Raw genomic sequence first — 23,649 nt, 5'->3', positions numbered from 1 at the left:
AGTTGGCCTGCAGAGTGAAGTAAAAGCAGCCAACAAGTGCTAAGTATATGTGGGAACTCCTTCAAGACTGTTGGAAAATCATTCCAAGTGAAGCTGGTTGAGAGAATGCCAAGAGTGTGCAAAGCTGTCATCAACGCAAAGGGTGGCTACTTTGAAGAATCTCAAATATGAAATATATTTTGATGTGTTTAACACTTTTTTGGTTACTACATGATTCCGTATGTGTTATTTCATAGTTTTGATGTCTTCACTATTATTCTACAATGTAGAAAATACTCAAAATAAAGAAAAACCCTTGAATGAATAGGTGTTCTAAAACTTTTGACCGGTAGTGTAAGTATTCACACCCCTTTGCTATGACACTCCAAATTGAGCTCAGGTGCATCCAACTTCCTTTGATCATCCTTGAAATGTCACTACAACTTGATTGGAGTCCACCTGTGGCTGATTCAATTGTTTGGACATGATTTAGAAAGAAACACACCTGTTTTATAAGGTCCCACAGTTGTCAGAGCAGAAACTATATCATGAAGTCCAAGGAATTGTTTTTCTAACTTCAAGATAGAATTGTGATAAGGCATATATCTGGGGAAGGGTATAAAACCATGTGTAGTGTTGAAAGTTTCCAAGAGCATAGTGGTTATTGGAAAATTGAAGAAATACGGAACTAACCAGACTCTGCCTAAAGCTGTCCATCAGACCAAACTGAGCAACCAGGCAAGAAGGAACTTGGTCAGGGAGGTGACCAAGAACCCAATGACCATTTTCGCAGAACTACAGAGTTCCTTGGCTGAGATGGGAAAACCTGCCAGAAGGACAGCAGTCTCTACAGCACTTCACAAATATGTGCTTTATAGGAGAGTGGCCAGATGGATGGCACTCCTGAGAAAAAAAGGCACATGACAGCACGCCTGGAGTTCGCAAAAAGGCACTTGAAAGACAGAGCATAAGGTAAAAGATTCTGCGGTCTGATGAGACAAACATTTTACTCTTTGGCCTGAATGCAAAGCGCTATGTCTGGAAAAAAAAAAACGGTTTTACACCATTGTTACCGTGAAGCATGCTATGGGGATGCTTTTCAGCAGCAGGAAGATTGAATGGAACCAAATACATTCAAATTATTGATGAGAACCTGCTTCAGAGTGCATACGACAGACTGGGGGCGAAGATTTACATTCCAACAAGACATTAACCCCAAGCATACAGCCAAAGCAATGCTTGAATGGCTTCAGAACAAGAATGTGAAAGTCCTTGAGTGACCCAGCCAAAGCCCAGACTTGAATCACATTGAAAATCTGTGGAAAGACATGAAGATTGGTAGCAGCGGTAAACAGCAATCTAACTTAACAGAGCTGGAGAAAATCTGCAAGGAATAATGGGAGAAAATCCCCAAATCCATATGTGCAAAGTTGATAGACAGACAGACCCAAGATCACTCAAAGCTGTAATCGCTGCCAAAGGTGAATCAACAAAGTACTGCCTCAGAGATGTGAATACTTAAGTAAATTAGATGTTTTGTATTTCATTTTCAATAAATGTGCAAAAAAATAAAACGTTTCCACTTTCATTATGGGGTAATGTGTGTAGATGGGTGAGACAACAAAATGTGGAATAAGTATTTTGAGTACTTTCTGAATGCACTGCATTTGCATATGTAAATCACATTTATCTGGACACTGGATGAAGTCAGCCTAAATATTTTTGTTTCATTTTGTTAAGACACTCCAGGACTGGACATTTTGCAGATTGTGGATAAATACTTTTCATATTTCTATCTGTAAAGCGCCAAAAAAAAGTGTGCAAAATGCATTTTAGGTGGATTTCTTGGAAAATGTCATCTAGAATAAAAATTGGACAACATCAACAATTCCCTATGTATAAATCTGGAGAATACGTCTAAGGATAACCCCACAACATGGTGTATGCTGATGCTTCTGATGATGAGAAAAAGTCTGACTTTCTGGAAATGTCAGTTGAAGACAAGTACACTGAATTTAGACTACCAAACACCTATTTCGACACAATCACCATCTCTTCAAAGTACATTACTACATATAGTCCCGTTTGTAACATTCTCTATGAAATGGGCCTTTACATGATATGCGATTCAACGCAGTTAGCTTAGAAATTATGGATGGATGTCCATTTAAAAGTGCTTACAATTCATGACTTATGTAGTATGATAAATTAATGAAAATATACATTTATCAACTGACTTTTTTGTTGAAAATACTAAGATTAATGGATCAAAACACAAAAAAATCAAAATGTGTGATAGTAGATGCAAAAATGTAATCTTAGCCTCTGATGCCTGGCCTTAAAAGTAGTCAGTCCCAATCAACTCTAGTTATCAACATTAACTCCAGGGAGTGTATCACTCTGTTGAGGGTAAAGATAACTCCAGTAGAGTAGTGATTTAAACTCCTTGAATTACTGTGTATACTCCTCTTCCTATATATCACGCTCTTCCTTTCCATAACAACACAGTTTACATACACTTAGGTTGGAGTCATTAAAACTAGTTTTACAACCACTCCACACATTTCTTGTTAACAAACTATAGTTTTGGCAAGTCAGTTAGGACATCTACTTTGTGCATGACACAAGTAATTTTTCCAACAATTGTTTACAAACAGATTATTTCACCTATAATTCACTGTATCACAATTCCAGTGGGTCAGAATTTCACATACACTAAGTTGACTGTGCCTTTAAACATCTTGGAAAATTCCAGAAAATGATGTCATGGCTTTAGAAGCTTCTGATAGGCTAATTGACATAATTTGAGTCAATTGGAGGTGTACATGTGGATGTATTTCAAGGCCTACCTTCAAACTCAGTGCCTTTTTGCTTGACATCATAGGAAAATCAAAAGAAATCAGCCAAGAACTCAGAAAAAGAAGTGTAGACCTCCACAAGTCTGGTTCATCCTTGGGAGCAATTTCCAAATGCCTGAATGTACCACGTTCATCTGTACAAACAATAGTACGCAAGTATAAACACCATGGGACCACGCAGCCGTCATACCGCTCAGAAAGGAGACGCGTTCTGTCTCCTAGAGATGAACATACTTTGGTGCGAAAAGTGCAAATCAATCCCAGAACAACAGCAAAGGACCTTGTGGAGATGCTGGAGGAAACAGGAACAAAAGTATCTATATCCACAGTAAAACAAGTCCTATATCGATATAACCTGAAAGGCCGCTCAGAAAGGAAGAAGCCACTGCTCCAAAACTGCCATAAAAAAGCCAGACTATGGTTTGCAACTGCACATGGGGACAAAGATCGTACTTTTTGGGAGAAATGTCCTCTGGTCTGATGAAACAAAAATAGAACTGTTTGGCCATAATGATCACCGTTATGTTTGGAGGAAAAAGGGGGAGGCTTGCAAGCCGAAGAACACCATCCCAACCGTGAAGCACAGGGGTGACAGCATCATGTTGTGTGGGTGCTTTGCTGCAGGAGGGACTGGTACACTTCACAAAATAGATGGCATCATGAGGCAGGAAAATTATGTGGATATATTGAAGCAACATCTGAAGACATCAGTCAGGAGGTTTGCTTGGCCGCAAATGGGTCTTCCAAATGGACAATGACCCCAAGCATACATCCAAAGTTGTGGCAAAATGGCTTAAGGACAACAAAGTCAAGGTATTGGAGTGGCCATCACAAAGCCCTGACCGCAATCCTATAGAAAATTTGTGGGCAGAACTGAAAAAACACGTGCAAGCAAGGAGGCTTACAAACCTGACTCAGTTACACCAGCTCTGTCAGGAGGAATGGGCCAAAATTCACCCAACTTACTGTGGGAAGCTTATGGAAGGCTACCTGAAACATTTGACACAAGTTAAACAAGTTAAAGGCAATGCTACCAAATACTAATTGAGTGTATTTAAACTTCTGACCCACTGGGAATGTGATGAAAGAAATAAAAGTTGAAATAAATCATTCTCTACTATCATTCTGCCATTTCACATTCTTAAAATAAAGTGGCGATCCTAACTGACCTAAGACAGGGAATTTTTACTAGGATTAAATGTCAGGAATTGTGAAAAACTGAGTTTAAATGTATTTGGCTAAGGTGTATGTAAACTTCCGACTTCAACTGTATCTCTGAATTATAGGCTACCCGGAATGATTATGTTGAGTTGTCGGCACTCAGTTATTTTCATTACTAATGTGCTATTTCAAGGAATTATTTTGAACATAGCCTACTACTGAAATGACATAACTTAACATGTATAGATAGTTATAATGTGCTAACAACATCTACTGCGTTGGAGTCTGCAGGCCACAGCTTTTGGCCTAGTCTGTATACAGAGGTGAATACTACAAGGTGTTAGGAATAATAGTCTCATCCTGTACTTCTTCCAGTGCCATAGAATAATCACTAATGTGCAGGACAATTCAAATTTAAATGTTTAATTTGTTTTTGCCTCAGGTTTTCATCCATTATCCATGAGTAATTTAGTCAAACAGTGGATGCACACACTTCAAAGAAATCTACACTAGCCTACTCAATCTTGACTTTTTTACCTCATCAGATCATTAAACTTGTCCGAATTATATCTATATGACTAGAGAAGTCCTTTGTGTTCAAATGTTAGGAAATTAAAAGTGACGGATGTAGACCTGTCTGTCTCACTGAAGCAAACCTAATATGTAAAATACACCTACTGTGGGAGTGAACGGATGAATGTTAATCTTCGAAGTGTGATTATCTCTTCCCTGTGCCTGTCAACCACTTGTATGACCTGATCTGAATAGAAATCTAATGGCATTTTATTTTCTGGGGATATTATATATTGTTTTTTTCCACACCATTGCTCTGAAACCCCACTGTATGGCGATGTGACAGACAATGCAACCTCAGCATCAATGATTCATACTTGGAGATGATTTTCATTACATGAAGCTTACGATTTTACTCACCTCTTCAAAATGTAATCCATACCGGTTTCCCTTCTGGTAATTTTTTTAAATATATATTCACTCACACTGGGCTTTGAACCTTTTCACACCACGTTACAAATTAATTTCCTTCTGCCTATAAATATAAAGCTCTACTTGTTTTCCTCATGTGTGTTGCATTATTTATAGCAGTAAAAGGGAGGAAAATCCAAGCCATAGAATGTGGAACACACAGGCTCACATAATACTCCTTTAGAATTCCCTAGAGATACTCACTGATTCTCAAGATTCTGCAGTGTACAGGGAGGTCATGTTTTCTGCTAGCCTTATAAGGGAACAAGGGCTACACAAGTGAACATAGTAAATGGAGAAAGGTTAAGTGCAGCAGAAGCTCTGCAAGCGTATCTTATCTGACTATAATATGAAGTTGTGCAAAACAAACTGAGGCTGAATAACTCTTCCCTAAATAACATGGAGATTAAATGGAAAACAGAAGATAATTAACTTTATTTAATCAGTCCATTCAGAATCAGATCAGTCATGGAAGACAGTATCAGTCAAACCTTACAGGAAATATAACAAATAATGTGTTAATCAAAACAATATGCCCAATGCTAACGCCCTAGATCGGAGTTCATATTTTCTGTGATTTAGAGGAAATAAACATGAGATTTGATCTCTTATTAATCCAAATTTATTTACAAAGCAAACAAATATGAACTGAAGATAATTTTAATATACAAAAAAATTTAACACTTCAGCACTTTTATCCCATGTCCAGTTGCAGGTAGTCAGTCAGCCAGGGGAGATATTCAACCACCACTGCAAGACAAAATTATATGAATTAATTGCAAAGTCATTCCTATAAAAAGCAATCTCCATTGAGGAACACTGCCATCTATCATCATTGTGCAGTGGTTGATTAACAGTAATACTAGGCTATTATCGATGAATACTTACACAATGATGTTGTTGATTGGGATGTGGATGAGTTTGACGAAGAAACCAATGAAGCCCATGATAGCAAAACCTATCGCTGTGGCCATGGCAATCTTCGAGAACTCTGAATTAGAAAGAACAAAGTTTAATCCGATTTTGCATGGCCAAATTCAGATAGCTGCTACATTACAAAGTTAGGTCAACCAGAAGCTAACAATTCATTAAATAAATACAATAAATGTACAATATTGTTATTGTAAACAATATATGAATTTGGACAGTCAACTGATTAATAAAGCAGAAAAGAGTGATATATGTATGTATAATACAGAGAAATATATGCCCAGTCAGTTCGATGCATCTAAACTGACACATCATGCTAGTGAGATAGGCTTGTGAGAATACCTCAAACGTAACTACATTTAATTTCCTGTACAAGGGTACAGTGTTTGAGTAAGATATCAGCCCTTCACAACATCCAATCATGTAGAGGTCAATTCATTATAAGGATATCTATGATATAGGATAGATTACCTTTTCTGTCTGGCTTGGTACACCTCTTCACAAGCCTTATTGAGTCCTTCACAAACTGCCGACTGGGCTCCACAAATTGCATTACCTGGTCCATGTTGAAAAGGTTTTTGTCCTACTGGGGGAACAATAAATAAAATGTATAAATTAAATGTTTACTTAGCAGCCTATATACATAATACAGTATAAGCTTTTTAAAAAAATGTGTTTTAGGTAGCCTATTACACCAGTGTAACCCTCCAGTCCCCTAAACTTCAGCCTTGGGTAAATGTTTCAAAACACTGATTTGTAACATTGTTTAACATTTCGTGAAGACAATGTAATACTCATGTTACATTGTAGCTGATAATGCTACTCTGCCAATGAAAGTTATATAACATTGTAACGACTGTTCTTCTTAATACAAGGTAAAGATATTACAATGCGCGACTTGACGCAACTTTAAAATAACACTATTAACAGAACAAAAATACATCCATGAATTAATCTGATAGGGCAATTCTACTTGACTTACCGGAGTTTTCTGAATACTTAGTTTGTGACTGCTCTGTGTAAAGACCACGTATGTTCTAACTCGAAAGCCTACGTCGACTTCGTGTAAATGCGCATGCGCAAAAAGTTAACCCGGACTTGATTGGTAAGTATGACGCAAACTCTTGATGCAAGCAAACAGGAAAAGTGGCGCAATGTAAACCGTTTTTGGTTGTCACTAGCTATATCGTAACAAAAATATTCTGAAAACAAAACGTAGCCTTTTGGTCTTAAGGTTAGGAGTAGGCATAAGGTTTAAATCGGATTTTAAAAATAAATTGTTGAAATAGTCGGGGTTTATGACTGTGGCAACTTGCGACAACCATTTTTTTGTATAAACCTTCATCTCTTGACTGGGCTACAAACCTATACGTATTATGAATAAACTAACGTTAATACCTAGGAATGGTTAGGCTACATGCTCCCCTGATAACCTCAAAATGGAGTCGGTTGCTAGTGAATGCTGTAATCGAACCTGACGAGAGTGGGGATGATAAAGCCTATTGTACCTGCTGCGACAGGTGTGAAGTCTCCCGAGCCTCACCACCCGAGATGATTCTGCCCCAGTGGGAGAACGATTTTAGGAGAAATTGGATCCCTGCTTTTTGGCCACCAATATGTTACCAAGCCAGCTGGAGGAGATGTAAAGTATGCAGAAATTGATCTTCCGCATTAATACGCATGCGCTCAAACATAACCCGGATACAATCTCTGCCACCATAATAGCAAGCGTAGGGTGTGGTTTAAAATTGGCCCACCGTGCCCGTGATAATGTCGGAGGTCTTAATGATGTAGTCTACATCTGTGAACATAATGCTCAAAAAGATGAAAGGGCATTATTAACTGTTTAAAAACAATCATTTTATTGTGGTAAGCAGTTAGTGTGAATACAATTAAAATCCCCTCCTGTTCAGATAGGATTCTTTTTTTAAATCAACATAACATATTTTTTAAAGGTCCGCCCTCATCCAGACACAGTTAAATCAAATATAGATACACTTATTTATTCCCCTATAATGTATGGAAATCCATTTCTAGACGCAATCATTCAAGCATAGGCATTGAAGAAGTACGATTGATTGCAGTCACTCACTCACTACATAGCAGCAAGGTACTGCAGATGGCTGTCTTATTTCACAACAGTGGCAGCAGTTTCAGAAAACCCCTTATTCAAGACCTTGAGTCATTGTTTCTATACATGTCCAGTACAAAAGGTTCTGTATACACAGACCTCGACTTGGGCCGGAGCCAGAGCCAGAATAATGCAAGGGCTTACCGGGGCTGAAGCCCCTGGGTCCAGGTACCGGCAGCAAAACAAAAGGGGGCACAGAGGCAGCAAAACAAAAGTTTAAAAAAAGTAAAAAATACATAATAATACATATATACAGTATATATATACACAATGTGGGTAACTGGGGGGCCATGCCTTGACTGGGTAATTGGTTAATAAAAAATATAATTAAAATAAATGCATAATAAATACATGTATTTTTTTAATTTTTTTTTATCTAACCACAGGAGCCAGCTCTCAATGTTCAAAATACACCAGAGAGCATAATTTAGCCACAGAGGATCAATAGTTAAAAAAACAACTGTTGATTATATTTTATCACAAGTGCATACAGGTAACTGCCAAAATAAAGGAAACACCAACATAAAGTGTCTTAAACCTGTTTGGGATAGGGGGCAGTATTGAGAATTTTGGAAAAAATATGTGCCCATTTTTAACTGCCTCCTACACCAACTCAGAAGCTAGAATATGCATATTATTGTTCAGGTTTGGATAGAAAACACTCTGAATTTTCTAAAACTGTTTGAATGGTGTCTGTGAGTATAACAGAACTCCTATGGCAGGCAAAAACCTGACAAGGTTTCAAGCAGGAAGTACCCTGTCTGACAAGGAGTCGTGCGTCTTGCATCTGTTTATTGAAAAGTAAGGATCTTAGCTGTAACGTGACAATTCCCAGGGCTCCGATAGGCTCTCAGAACCCGGGAAATACCTGAAGGTTGACGAGGCAGCCTCAGGCTGAAACACATTATCGCCTTTGGTAAGTGGCGGCTCAGAGGACCTTTGAATGAGGCGCGTGCACGATTCGCTCCTGAGGAGAAATTTTATTCGGCTGTTTAGGCTCAATGCATATTCCCGGTCGGAATATTATCACTTTTCTACGAGATAAATGGCATAAAAATTGGTTTTAAACAGCGGTTGACATGCTTCGAAGTACGGTAATGGAATATTTAGACATTTTTGTCACGCCAATGCGCCATGCGCGAGACCGTGATGTAGCATTCTGATAGTGTCTAGAACTCACAAACAAAACGTCGCTGTTTGGATATAACGATGGATTATTTGGGACCAAACCAACATTTGTTATTGAAGTAGAAGTCCTGGCAGTGTATTCTGACGAAGAACAAGCAAGGTAAGAACATTTTTCTTATAGGAAATGTGATTTTGGTGGAGGCTGACCTGGGTGGGTGTCTAAATAGCTAGCCCTGTGATGCCGGGCTATGTACTTAGATTATTGCAAAATGTGCTTCATCCGAAAAGCTATTTTAAAATTGGACATATCGAGTGCATAGAGGAGTAATGTATCTATAATTCTTAAAATAATTGTTATGCTTTTTGTGAACGTTTATCGTGAGTAATTTAGCAAACTGTTAGTAAATTCCCCGGAAGTTTGCGGGGGTTATGCTTTTTCTGAACGTCACATGCTAATGTAAAAAGCTGTTTTTTTATATAAATATGAACTTGATTGAACAGACATGCATGTATTGTATAACACAATGTCCTAGGTGTGTCATCTGATGAAGATCATAAAAGGTTAGTGCTGCATTTAGCTGTGGTTTGGGTTTATGTGACATGATATGCTAGCTTGAAAAATGGGTGTCTGATTATTTCTGGCTGGGCACTCTGCTGACATAATCTAATGTTTTGCTTTCGTTGTAAAGCCTTTTTGAAATCGGACAGTGGGGTTAGATTAACGAGATTCTTGTCTTTAAATAGCTGTAAAATAGTCATATGTTTGAGAAATTGAAGTAATAGTATTTCTAACGATTCAAAAATCGCGCCACTGGATTTCAGTGGCTGTTACGTAGGTGGGACGAGTTCGTCCCACATGCGCCAGAGAGGTTAAAAGTGAGCTGCCAAAACAGTTTAAATGCCCGGAGCTGTCCAGAGCGCTGTACCTGCATCCACATTTTTTGGGAAATGGGTACCAGCTCATCTATAAAACATAGTGGTCTATCACCGGCCCGGATTCACACACAGCATCAAAAAAAGGTTGATCAAAGTGGAATGAAGGTGGGATCTGCATTGAATAGCAATGAAGCAATGGAGGCTGGTGGGAGGAGCTATAGGAGGACGGGCTCATTGTAATAGCTGGAAAGAAATGTATGGAATGGTATCAAACATATGAAAACCACATGTGCGTTCCATTGATTCCATTCCAGCCATTACAATGAGCCCATCCTCCCATTGCTCCTCCCACCAGCCTCCACTGTAATGGAGTGGGCGTTCATATCTTGATTCCGCTTTGTTCAAGTTTATTTGCCGCTATTCTGTGAATCCAGCATGCCAGCCTAGTTCACAGTACATAAGCACTCTGTTAAGTTGCACTGAATGTCATGTATTTCAATGGAAACGTCCACAACAGAGTGGAAATGCACCGCCACCCTGTGGTTGAAGGCTCCATAGCGAGACGAATGGGGCATACTAAAGCCAATTTATGCTTGATCCAAAAATGTGGTCGGAGGCTTCGTATGGAGGGTGTGACGCAGTTGCTGAGCCTCCAGAGGCATGCAAAGGCCAAATCAAGCTCCATAATACATTGCAGTGTGCCTCCCAAATTTTGTACAAGGCTTTGCATTTACTGCGATACGGCCTCAGCAGAAGTCAGGGCATTTATACTTCTTGCCTTCGCTGAGCAGAGCTGTTGTGAAGGAAATTGTCAAGGAAGTAACTTTGTGTTAATACCTCCCGCTCCCACCTACCGTCAACCAATTATGTTAATGAGGAGCTATACAGAGCCCTCTGCAATGTTACAACATTTGGGAGCCACACACTGATGCGGTTTGGAGCTCATTATGACCTCCGGAGGCTCTTCAATTGTGTCAACCCCTCCATACGGAGCCTCCAACCACATTTTCAGATCAAGCATAAATTGGCTTTTTACGGAGCTCAATTGGCCTCTGCATTCCTCCAGAGGCTCCACAATTGTGTTGTCCTCAGTCCAACCAGAGGCCGTTGAAGAACAGGAAGTTACCAAACCACAGAAGAAAATGAAAATATGTTTCTTGAATGAAAAGGTCATATTCTGCAATCTCCCCAAATAAATGCGATCTCTGATAAGAGACAGGCTCTCCTCCATTTTGTGTTACAAACACTTCACTTGTCCTTTCAGTGGCGGGGCAAGACTCAGTGAAATAAAAATGTCACGATGTAAACGGAGCAGAGTGAAATTTGAAATTGCACAGATTGAGAATGTGTCAGCCTGAATGTGCACATTGCGCTGTTCCAAGTTATCAAATGAGGGTTCTTATGGTCATGAAAATATTAAAATGGAATTTTAATATTGTGTTTTGCTTTTTAAATATATTATCAATGTCTTGAAAGGGCAATCAGCAGTTGCTACATTAGTTTATGGACTGGCTACCCATTGATTTTTGACAAATATAATTTATAAATTCCTCATGAGCTTATTTCAACTGTCGTACCCCATAAGAACCCAAAATACACTTATTTTACTCCAATGTTTGTAAACAAAGAAAATGTAAACAAACACTATGCAGCCTCAACATAGTTAAAATTATAATTTGGGTGGTCAATCCTTGCATCCATAGCTATATCTATGAATTTGAGAGTGATTACATTTCTCCAGCCCCTTCCCTCACCTTTTTACCGAACCAGGGGCAGGGAGGCCACGTTGTTATTGTTTCTTCTGCTGATTGCAGCTTTAAAAATCGACATAGCAGCCATGATCAGAATTAGGCCAACCCTTCAGCGTGTTTCTGTGTGCTGTGTATCATCTGCGTGTGTGCCAGTGAGAGTGGGGCGTTGGCCGAGAAGAGAGAGAGAGAGACCAACCAAATCATGAGAAAACAAAACGAGAATTACTTGACACATTGGAAAGAATTAGCAAAAAAACAGAGCAAACTAGAATGCTATTTGGCCCTAAACAGAGAGTACAGAGTGGCAGAAAACCCGACCACTGTGACTGACCCAAACTTAAGGAAAGCTTTGACTATGTACAGACTCAATGAGCCTTGCTATTGAGAAAGCTACGTGCACACTGCCCACAAAATGAGGTGGAAACTGAGCTGCACTTCCTAACCTCCTGCAAATTTATGGCTATATTAGAGACACATATTTCCCTGAGATTACACAGACCCACAAATAATTCAAACACAAACACAATTTTGATAAACTCCCATATCTACTAGGTGAAATACCAGTGTGCTATCACAGCAGCAAGATTTGTGACCTGTTGCCACAAGAAAATGGCAACCTGTGAAGAACAAACACCATTGAAAATACAACCCATATTTATGTTTATTTATTTTCCCTTTTGTACTTTAACTATTTGTACATCATTACAACACCGTATATAGACATAATATGACATTTGAAATGTCTTTATTCATTTGGAACTTCTGTGAGTGTAATGTTTACTGTAAATTGTTATTGTTTATTTCACTTTTGTTTATTATCTACTTCACTAGCTTTGGCAATGTCAACATATGTTTCCCATGCCAATAAAGCCCTTAAATTGAATTTAATTGAGAGAAAGAGACATTTCAGCATGAGGTAACCTATAAAACAGCCAAAATCAACTGGCGGACCGTGGTCCGGGTCTGGACCCAGAGAAGGGTCAATCCGGACCGGACAACATTGCATTTTGCTATATAAAAGTACATTATTTTTTAGACAGCTTTAAAAAAAATCAACCTGGCGCAGCGGTCTAATTTAGCCATCCGATATAACTCAGCAACCTCTCTTTTTCACTCTTTCTCTCTCGAAGAAACGCCCACCTTCTAGTGCCCCGTCTAATCCAATCGCATGGTTATATGCAAATACCAGAGGCCGCGTCTTACCCAATCACATCAATCCAAATATCCTCTGCGGAACCTTGGGACAAGCAGGCAGTAAGAAACAGAAAGATTTGACCGCTGTTCAACTGTTAATATCAGACATAGAAGGAGCTTCGTTACCAGTATCTTTGTTAAAAAATAAAAAAGTTAACTCTGAAAACCGTATATTCAAAGACGAGTGGACGGAACAGTATTTATTCATTCTCCCCACAATTAGCACAAAACCAATGTGCCTGATATGCAGCGAGATTGTAGCTCTTGTGAAAAGTGCCAATGTTAAGCGCCATTATGACACCAGGCATATTAAATCAGATGTTTGTTAACACCTCCGTGTTCAGGGGATACAAGACTAACCAACTCAAATCACAGTATGAGAGGTCCTTGCCAATTCCGTGACAGCCCAACAACATGCAATGGAGTGTTCACTGAGGATAGCTTGGGTTTTGGGAAAACACCAAAAAACATTTTCAGATGCTGAGATGGTAAAATGATGCATGTGTGGAGTTGCTGACAACTTCCTTGAAGGTAAATAAAGAGATTAGATAAGGGAAAAGATCAAACAGATGCCACTGTCAGATTCCACAGCAATGAGGAGAACTGAAATATTGGCTGAAGATTAAACTTCACAATTCATGAGGCCATTCAGAATGCACCATGCATTTCCTTAGCTGTGGATGAATCAACAGATAACACTGATAATGCCCAGCTTCTGGTGTTTGTCAGATTTTATAATGAAACAAAGGAATTCTGTGAGGAGCTGTTGGGCTTAACACATCTAGAAGCACACACGGGGAGAGGATATCCATGAGGCCATCAAAGGGATGCTGACAAAAATGGGGAGAGATCTGAAGTCAGTGGTCTCCATCACCACAGATGGAGTTCCAGCCACAATAGGAAGAGGGAGGGGACTGGTTGCACGTTTTAAAGATGACCACCCTGACCTGACATTAAATCACTGCATCATCCATCAATCTGTCCTGAATGCCAGTCTGGGAAAATAGTATTCTGCGGTCATGACAACGATGATGAAACTGATCAACTTTTTGAGAGCAACATCATCCCTACAACATCGCCTGCTACGAGGCATTCTGACAGAGGCCAATGCCAGTTTTGATGACTTACTACTAGCAATAATGTCAGATGGCTCAGCAAAGGCAGGGTTTTGAAACACTTTATAGACCATTTAGGAGGAAATCAAAACTTTCTTATCAGAGCAAAAGAGGCAACTCAGTTTTCTGACTTTTTGGAAGATGAGGAGAAGATTAAAACAGTTGCTTTTCTGACAGAGATTACATCACATCTTAATCAACTGAATGTTAAGCTGCAGGGACGGTTAAACACAGTGTGTGATATAATAAGAGCAGTCCAGGCTTTCCAGAATAAATTTGAGCTTTTCAAGAATGATCTCCAGGGAGAACTTGTCCACTTCCCCAATCTTCTGGTGCAAACGCAGGGAGACAAAGACGTTCCCAACTATGTAGATTTCACCCAGAAGCTGATTGATAACTTCAAGGCTCGCTTTGATGACTTCACTGTTGGAAGAGAACTGCTGCTGCCTGTTATTACATTTTTCTATTTATTCTGATTTATCAGGGGGTGCTGCAGCCGGCTATGCTGGGTGAGATGGTTTAATTAAAAAGGCATTAATCACAACGCTGTTGGTTGGAGCAACAATAAACCCTTTATTGCTCCTTTACCTTGCATCACAGAAGCTGGGCATTATCAGTGTTATCTGTTGATTCATCCACAGCTAATGAAATGCATGTGACAAATGTGACAAAGTTGTCAGAAGAAGCAAAACAGATCTTCAGATGGGTAGATGTTACATCACAGAAATGAAGTTGATAGAGCTGCAAGAAAATGTGACTGAACGTGCAGGCTGGTGATTGTGACCCTGTCATTTTCTGGGGAAAGATGGTGCCTGCAGCTGATGTCCCTGTGCTCAAGAGACTGGCACTATACATCCTGACCATTTGGCTCCACATACAGCTGTGAATCAGCCTTCTCCACAATGAACTTTATTAAAAACAAATACCGCACCTGGCTCACCAATAAACACCTGCACCAGTGTCTCAGAGTGGCTCTCACACCATTTGTGCCAAAGTTCAATGCATTGGCAGGAGACAGAAAGTGTCATTTCTCTCATTGATGCAAGGCCCAGAGTGACTTATATATAAATATTGCATGGCCCACAGTGGTATTCTGTGCATTCAGATTATGTTTGTTAAACCCTCCTTTGTTCTCCAGGAAACATGCCTTTGTTATAATAATAATACAAGTTCATTCAAGGCCTATGTACAATGGTTCAGAGTGCACTTTTTGCATAGACAATTATCCAACCACTTTTATTCTTTAGCAATGTTGATGCAATGTTAAACGTTTAAATTCAAAATAAGTTGTAATTAATTCAAGTTATTAGTCTCATTTATTGATTTAATGTATTTAATGAACATTTTATATACCGACATGTTTCCTAAGTCGTAGACAACTATGTTTGTGACTACGCCATACCACAGAGCTGATAGAGGACGATATCCCTCCGGACCTTTGCCACCTAGCATATTTGTGTCACTGGACCTTCTCAAATAGTAGTTGAGCACCCCTGCTATAAAATAATGATAGACTAACTACACTGAGTGTACAAAACATTAGGAACACTGTCCTAACATTGAGTTGCAACCCCTTTTGCCCTCAGAACAGCCTCAATTCGTCAGGGCATGGACTACAAGGTGTCAAAAGCGTTCCACAGGCATGCTGGCCCATGTTGACTCCAATCCTTCCCAAAGTTGTGTCAAGTTGGCTGGATGTCCTTTGGGGGGTGGACAATTCTTGATGCACACGGGAAACTGTGTGTGAAAACCCCCAGCATCGTTGCAGTTCTTTACCACTCAAACCAGTGCGCCTGGCACCTACTACCATATCCCTTTCAAGGGCACTTAAATATTTTGTCTTGTCCATTCACCCTCGGAATGGCACACATAATCCATAGCCGTGTTCGAATACTCATACTAACCATACTATTTATGACTTAAATTGAGTATGTAGTATGCTTATTGGTCATAGTATGGATAAAGTCAGTATGTCAAAAGTTCCCGGATGTCGTACTACATTCGCCAAAATACGAAGTATACAAGCAGTGGATACTATTTCCGTGCTTTTAGGGCCCATAATTAAATTCTTCAGAAAATGGGCGTGGCTTCACAATGTTTTCAGATTTGAAGAAAATGGCGGAAAATATGCAGCCGAAGTCCGACAACAGCAGATACAAATTCATTGTGTTAACTAATTATGAAAAATGTTAAGAACATGTTGAGCAATGTAATAAAGTAATGACTTTTCAAATAAGCTACATTACACGTTATCTTTGCTGACAATTTTACTACGCTATCCTTACGAACCACATAAACTCATCAAAAAAAGAAATGTCCTCACTGTCAGCTGTGTTTATTTTCAGCAAACTTAACATGTCTAAATATTTGTAAGAACATAACAAGATTCAACAACTGAGACATAAACTGAACAAGTTCCACAAACATGTGACTAACAAATGGAATAATGTGTCCCTGAACAAAGGGGAAGGGGGGGGGGTTCAAAATCAAAAGTAACAGTCAGTATCTGGTGTGGCTACCAGCTGCATGCTATGAGATGTTACCCCACTCTTCCACCAAGGCACCTGCAAGTTCCCAGACATTTTTTAAGGGAATGGCCTTAGCCCTCACCCTCCGATCCAACAGGTCCCAAACGTGCTCAATGGGATTGAGATCCGGGCTCTTTGCTGGCCATGGCAGAACATTGACATTCCTGTCTTGCAGGAAATCACACACAGAACAAGCAGTATGGCTGGTGGCATTGTCATGCTGGAGGATCATTACAGGATGAGCCTGCAGGAAGGGTACCACGAGGGAGGAGGATGTCTTCCCTGTAACGCACAGCATTGAGATTTCCTGCAATGACAACAAGCTCAGTCCAATGATGCTGTGAGACACCGCCCCAGACCATGACGGACCCTCCAACTCCAAATCGATCCCGCTCAAGGGTACAGGCCTCGGTGTAATGCTCATTCCTTCAACGATAAACGCGAATCCGACCATCACACCTGCTGAGACAAAACCGTGACTCATCAGTGAAGAGCACTTTTTGCCAGTCCTGTCTGGCCCAGCGACAGTGGGTTTGTGCCCATAGGCGACGTTGTTGCCGGTGATGTCTGGTGAGGACCTGCCTTACAACAGGCCTACAAGCCCTCAGTCCAGCCTCTCTCAGCCTATTGCGGACAGTCTGAGCACTGATGGAGGGATTGTGCATTCCTGGTGTAACTCGGGCAGTTGTTGTTGCCATCCTGTACCTGTCTCGCAGGTGTGACGTTCGGATGTACCGATCCTGTACAGCTGTTGTTACACGTGGTCTGCCACTGCGAGGACGATTAGCTGTCCATCCTGTCTCCCTGTAGCGCTGTCTTAGGTGTCTCACAGTACGGACATTGCAATTTATTGCCCTGGCCACATCTGCAGTCAACATGCCTCCTTGCAGCATGCCTAAGGCACATTCACACAGATGAGCAGGGACCCTGGGCATCTTTTGTTTGGTGTTTTTCAGAGTCAGTAGAAAGGCCTCTTTAGTGTCCTAAGTTTTCATAACTGTGACCTTAATTGCCTACCGTCTGTAAGCTGTTAGTGTCTTAACGACCGTTCCACAGGTGCATGTTCATGAATTGTTTATGGTTCATTGAACAAGAATGGGAAACAGTGTTTAAACCCTTTACAATGAAGATCTGTGAAGTTATTTGGATTTGTACTAATTATCTTTCAAAGACAGGGTCCTGAAAAAAGGCTGTTTCTTTTTTTTCTGAGTTTAGCATATCATTACAGCAGTATGTACCGGTATGTTTGCTAGCTACCTAACGTTGACAGTATATTAACATGCATGCTAACTAACTACCCAACTTGTATTCACTTGATTATGCACGTCATGCTTAGCTAAATGGTATAGACGTTGTGCATTCTCAATGGACATTGTTAATTTGGGTGCGTTCATCAGAATAACTGGTACATTTACGAACGCTCAACACCCGTTGAATATGGCCAGTGTCAGTTAACTTCGGCAAAAAAAAATCGTAATTAAATTGTTGCCAGCAGCACAGTTACAGTCACCAACGCTCTGGATAACATGAAAACAGGCTAAACAGCTCTGCTAGGGCGAGTAAAATGGTCAGAGTGAGGTGTTCTCTCATTTATGTCTGGAAGTAGCTAGCAAGCTAACCAACGTTAGCCAGCTAGTTTAGGTGCTTGACTGCTGTTGTGAGGTCTGAACGCTTGGATCAACCCTACTGTTGGCCAGAGCGTCCAGTGCGCACTCAGAACGATCCAAGAGCAAAATGCTCTGAATTTATGAACTGACAATCTGACAAGCTCTGAATTTACGAACGCCCAGAGCGCACTATGAGCGCACTCTGGCACTCCAGACTGAATTTACGAACACACCCGAAGTCATAAAGTATCTACCTAGTAATTTGTTATTCTAACAAGAGGTTGCAAAGCAACAGCATCAACTTCAGGTAGACAGGCGTAGCTCTAGTAAGCTCCACTGAAAGGATACTGTTCGTTTACAGTATACTAAAATGAACCAATAGTATATAGTATGTAGTATATACTCATTAAGTATGTAGTATACAGTATGTTAGTATGGGTATTTGAACACAGCTCATGTCTGAAATGTTTCAAGGCTTAAAAAAGGATCGGACCCTTTTTTCAATTTTCGCATAAAATGACATACCCAAGCAAGGATATGCATATTCTTGATACCATTTGAAAGGAAATACTTTGAAGTTTGTGGAAATGTGATAGCTACTGTAATTAATATAGGAGAATATAACACAAAAGATAATACAAAGAAAAAAACATTTGTTTTTTTGTTCCATCATTTTTGAAATGCAAGAGAAAGGCCACAATGTATTATTCCAGTTTAGGTACAATTTAGATTTTGGCCACTAGATGGCAGCATTGTATGTGCAAAGTTTTAGACGGATCCAATGAACCATTGCATTATGGTTCAAAATGTTGTATCAAGTTTGCCCAAATGTGCCTAATTAGTTTATTGATACATTTTCAAGGACATAACTGTGCGCTCTCCTCAAACAATAGCATGGTATTATTTCACTGTAATAGCTACTGTAAATTGGACAGTGCAGTTATATTAACACAAATGTAAGCTTTCTGCCCATATCAGATATGTCTATGTCCTGGGAAATGTTCTTGTTACTTACAACGTCATACTAATCACATTAGTGCACGTTAGCTCAACCGTCCTGCGGGGGGGGGCACCGATCTTGTATAGGTTAATGTCTTGTGCAGGCTTTTGTTCGAGCCCCACTCTAACACACCACATTCCCACTGGGCACAGACTTGAATCAACGTTGTTTCCACGTCAGTTCAATTAAATGATGTTGAACAGATGTTGAATTGACGTCTGTGTCCAGTGAGATTGTAGCCTAAACATCAGCTGCTCAACAGGACCTTGATAAGCAGACGCGAGTGTGTTTCAGGGCTGGATCAAAAGCCTGCACACCCAGTTGCTTTCCAGATGGAGAATGTTGGCTAATTTGTTCTGTCCAAATGCTCATGTAGGCTACATAGAGATACCAGCAATTATTGGTCATGGTAATTTGGTTAAAAGTAACGGAAAAGTCATGAAATTCCATCTGTCAAACTGAGTATGAACCCTTAACACTGAATCATCAGGTCTCTATAGCATAGGCTAATGCCATTTGGGAATTTCTGTGAACATAGTCTAATGGACCAATTTCATCCCAAGTCAAGCTCTGCGTATACAGCATTCATATTCATAGTATGCATAGCATAACAATAGTATAACTATAGATACCATAGTATAACCTACTGTGTAAGCATTCAAGGCAAGCACTTTTCAAACAATTGACATATTCTAGCCTATCTATAATGATATTCAAGGATGATGTTCAGTCCCATGTTATCCCAAGCATTTGGCAGCTGAGTTCCCATAGTTTCTGAGCCATCTCATCATCCCTGGCAGCCCTGGTACAGCTGGAGGGTTTACAGTCACTGTGAACAATGCAAATACAATTCAGTAACAAATAAAATGTGTATCATATACTAAATATCTTATGTAAACCTATGATTTATCTAAAATGTCACTGTGGTCTAAAAAACAATTCACTTCATTGTGTGATTTCACCTGTAATATCCACCGCTCTCTGTCTCCAGCTCTGGCTCCACAGCACAGTAGATGGAGGTCTGGGCACCTTGTACAATAGTTTTGGTGAAAGGTCTGACAATCTTCCAGGATATGAGCAGGGCTAAATTCATGTGTCTCTTTAGCTCAGTCCTCACTATACCTGGGTGGACTGCATAAACTGTCACTCCAGTGTCTAACAAAGGAAAAATGGAAGTAGAGAATCAAACCTCTTCTAAATAGTGCAGGCATCACATATTACCTTTTATCTTACTGAATAAGCACAAAATAACAAGATTTAGGGGAATGGATCGACAATCTCATAAAAAGGTCATTCTTAGATGTTTGAAAAAGAACAGCAGTACTAGAAAGTTTATTAGTGAACAAGATAAGGCGTTTTAAGAAAAGTATTATCTTTAAGCTAGCCAATGCTGCAAAACTTCTATGATGCAAAGCCAGCCAATCTTGCAAAGCTTCTATCATAAACCACAGTGTTTCCAATGCAGTTTGTTTTGCTTGCCCAGGTCCACTGATAATGTCAACACCAATATGGGAGAAAAAAATTGTAACACAAACCCTTTAGTCTCTTAGCCAGGGACCGTATACTCAGGATGTTGGCTAATTTGCTTTGTCCATATGCTCTTCTGGAGTGGTAGATCCTCTCACTGTTGATGTCCTCTAGCTGGATCCTACCCCATTTGTGAGCCATGGAGGACAGGTTGATGATTCTGGCTGGTCTGGATCTCTTTATCAGATCAATCAGCAGGAAGGTGAGCAGGAAGTGACCTAAAATACATGACATTCTAACATGCTACTCTACAGTAGATTACTTGTACAATGTATTACTGACTAATATTTTCATAGGTTAAGAACTATAGATAATATATAATTTCACCCTATAGCCTATTTGAATCTCTTCATTTGTGTTAGGTTGCTCTGTCTCACCCAAATGGTTCACTCCAAACTGCATCTCAAAGCCATCTGCGGTCTTAGAGTATGGACACATCATGATCCCAGCATTGTTGATAAGAATGTTCACTTGTTTCTCCTCTGAAAGAGTATTTCCAAATAAAAAAAGTAATCACTGAAGTTAAGACTGATTGTGTTTTGTATTATATTCCATATCGTATTTCTACATTAGACAAAGTCCTCACATTGAGATTATAAAGAGATTGGACGAGTGACAATTCTCTACTAACCCCTGTTGATTAACTCTGCAAATTCTCTAATGGACTTTGTGTCGGACAAATCTATCTTTCTGGTCACAATGTTGGGGTTTCCAGAGTTCTCAATGATCTCTCTCTGTGCCGCCTCAGCTCTGCCCAAGTCTCTGCAGGCCAAGATTATCCTGCCCCCTGATGATTATAGAAAAATGTCAGAGTATATGTCAAGTATGTACAGTATATGTCAACAAACATGCATCATGCTACCCATCCTTTCACCACAACATGGTGGTACATGTACTGTATAATAACATGGTGGTGCAAGTGTACTTACCTCTCTTTGCCAGGTCCAGTGCTGTCTCTTTGCCAATGCCAGCATTGGCTCCAGTAATGATAACTGTTTTGCCATCTAGTCTTTCACTAGATGACCACTGACCACAGAGAATATCTCTAGAGAAACATAGAAACACGTGTGATTGTGAGCAGATACAGTAAATCAGACCTGGAATAAGTAAAGCTTTTTAAATGGTTTTGATACATTTCAAATAATACTTTGGAGGTGTAACCCCCCTTAATTATGTTGGATCACTATCCTACATACTGAGCTGGCTGATGATGTACAATCAATGCAGCAACTTGAGCCAAGTAAACAACAGAATGAGTAGATAGTAGAGCATGCACAGCCTACCTTATTGTATAAATGTTTGACATTCTAGAGCTGATGGCCGCCACACAGACTCCCTACCGTGTTGTCTCACAGCATGTCCTTTCTCAAAAGAATTACACTAGTTGAATTGCTGATCGAGTAAGTGTGTAGTGTATGCTATGTTAGAGTTGAGAACTGGATTATTGTAGTGGGTCGGATTGGGGTTGTAACAACTAATCCTAGATAATCTGCTAAAGTTCTGTCACATGATCCAATCAGGATCAGCAGGAGCCTGTGCATATAACCATTTCAATATATAATCAGTAATTCTTGAAAACTACTGAGCTCTGATTTTAGACTGCATGCTGAATCAATATATTTTTTTTTTAAAGAAAGCAAAAAAATACTATTTTGAGAACATTGAGATGACAATGATACTGAATTTTTTTTTTTCACAACGTAACATATTGTACCATTGATAACGTACTACGAATGACAAAAGTTAATTAATATTGTTTCGACCTATAAACGCAACACTCTTAAAACTGGAAAGGTTCAAGTGAATACCAGCTAGAAGGAATGGTTATTTGAATGAAGAGATTTGTACTAATATCCCGTGGGCAGACTCTGCATGTACAGCTGACCAATTTACGCAGGATTTTACTTCTAGGTTAACCGAGATTAGGGTTGTACTAATCCTGAGACCAACCTCAAAAGAAGTAGAGGCAAAACAATAACTTTTTATTACAGTCAGGAATGCAGAGGGACAATAAACATATATTTGTATGTAGGAATATTTGTCATTATTTATGAGAGTTATGTAGTTTGAGCTGAAGTTTAGGGCATTAACTATTTAAATAAACATGCTTCTTATTGTTGGATAGTTGAATAAGTACAAAATATGATTAATAAACTGATTAAATTGATCAGAAGATAGTGCTATTACTTTCCAATGTTATTATTTTGTAGGTTTGTCTCTCCATGTCTTTTGATGACAAACAAGACTATTACAGCATCCAATAAAAAATTGTATTAGATCTAGCCTATTGTAGACAAAATATTAAATAAATAATATCTGGACTTCCCTAGTTTAGTTAAAAACCTGACCAAGAACACCATCTAGTGGTTAACATAATAGCTATAGTGTTTTTTTTTCTCAAATCAAGATCATAGTTATAGTTCAAATCAAATTTTATTTGTCACATACACATGGTTAGCAGATGTTAATGCGAGTGTAGCAAAATGCTTGTGCTTATAGTTCCGACCATGCAGTAATATCTAACAAGTAATCTAACCTAACAATTTCACAACTACCATATACACACACAAGTGTAAAGTAATGAATAAGAATATGTACATAAAAATATATGAATGAGCGATGGCCGAACGGCATAGGCAAGATGCAGTAGATGGTATAGAATACAGTATATACATATGAGATGAGTAATGTAGGGTATGTAAACATTATATAAAGTGGCATTGTTTAAAGTGGCTAGTGATGAGTCAGTATGTTGGCAGCAGCCACTCAATGTTAGTGATGGCTGTTTAACAGTCTGATGGCCTTGACATAGAAGCTGTTTTTCAGTCTCTCAGTCCCAGCTTTGATGCACCTGTACTGACCTCGCCTTCTGTATGATAG

At 39.5% G+C, this 23,649-nt stretch overlaps 2 protein-coding genes and 1 long non-coding RNA gene across 6 annotated transcripts; 1 reads left to right on the top strand and 2 right to left on the bottom strand.

Annotated features, from left to right (window-relative positions):
• Positions 1-5,393: 5,393 nt before the first annotated feature.
• On the bottom strand, positions 5,394-7,586 carry LOC115157064 (protein transport protein Sec61 subunit gamma). Of its 4 annotated transcripts, none has more exons than XM_029704961.1 (4): positions 7,421-7,586; positions 6,384-6,498; positions 5,871-5,973; positions 5,394-5,732 (listed from the first exon to the last, which is right to left on the bottom strand). In XM_029704961.1, the coding sequence occupies exons 2-4, from the start codon at positions 6,475-6,477 to the stop codon at positions 5,723-5,725; spliced, it is 207 nt and encodes a 68-aa protein (XP_029560821.1). In that variant the 5' UTR covers positions 6,478-6,498; positions 7,421-7,586; the 3' UTR covers positions 5,394-5,722. The 4 variants fall into 4 exon arrangements, with proteins under 4 accessions (XP_029560821.1, XP_029560823.1, XP_029560820.1 ...); XM_029704963.1 differs by having other exon boundaries at positions 6,384-6,495; positions 7,421-7,585; XM_029704960.1 differs by lacking the exon at positions 7,421-7,586 and adding an exon at positions 6,895-7,046.
• An 11,696-nt stretch (positions 7,587-19,282) lies between these two features.
• LOC115157062 (retinol dehydrogenase 12) lies at positions 19,283-22,293 on the bottom strand. Its single transcript, XM_029704959.1, has 7 exons — positions 22,053-22,293; positions 21,699-21,814; positions 21,401-21,556; positions 21,147-21,251; positions 20,778-20,987; positions 20,205-20,397; positions 19,283-20,071 (listed from the first exon to the last, which is right to left on the bottom strand). Exons 1-7 carry the CDS (start codon positions 22,073-22,075, stop codon positions 19,969-19,971), a joined length of 906 nt encoding a protein of 301 aa, XP_029560819.1. The 5' UTR covers positions 22,076-22,293; the 3' UTR covers positions 19,283-19,968.
• LOC115157063 (uncharacterized) lies at positions 20,573-21,290 on the top strand. The gene is made up of 2 exons (XR_003868377.1): positions 20,573-20,971; positions 21,132-21,290. It is a non-coding gene; the product is annotated as an uncharacterized LOC115157063 (long non-coding RNA).
• Positions 22,294-23,649: the final 1,356 nt, after the last annotated feature.

The sequence above is a fragment of the Salmo trutta genome, chromosome 21 (assembly GCF_901001165.1).
Source record: "Salmo trutta chromosome 21, fSalTru1.1, whole genome shotgun sequence".
In the NCBI taxonomy this organism is placed as follows: domain Eukaryota; kingdom Metazoa; phylum Chordata; class Actinopteri; order Salmoniformes; family Salmonidae; genus Salmo; species Salmo trutta.
The sequence above is the reverse complement of the archived record's forward strand: the minus strand, read 5'-3'. Positions and strand labels throughout refer to the sequence as shown.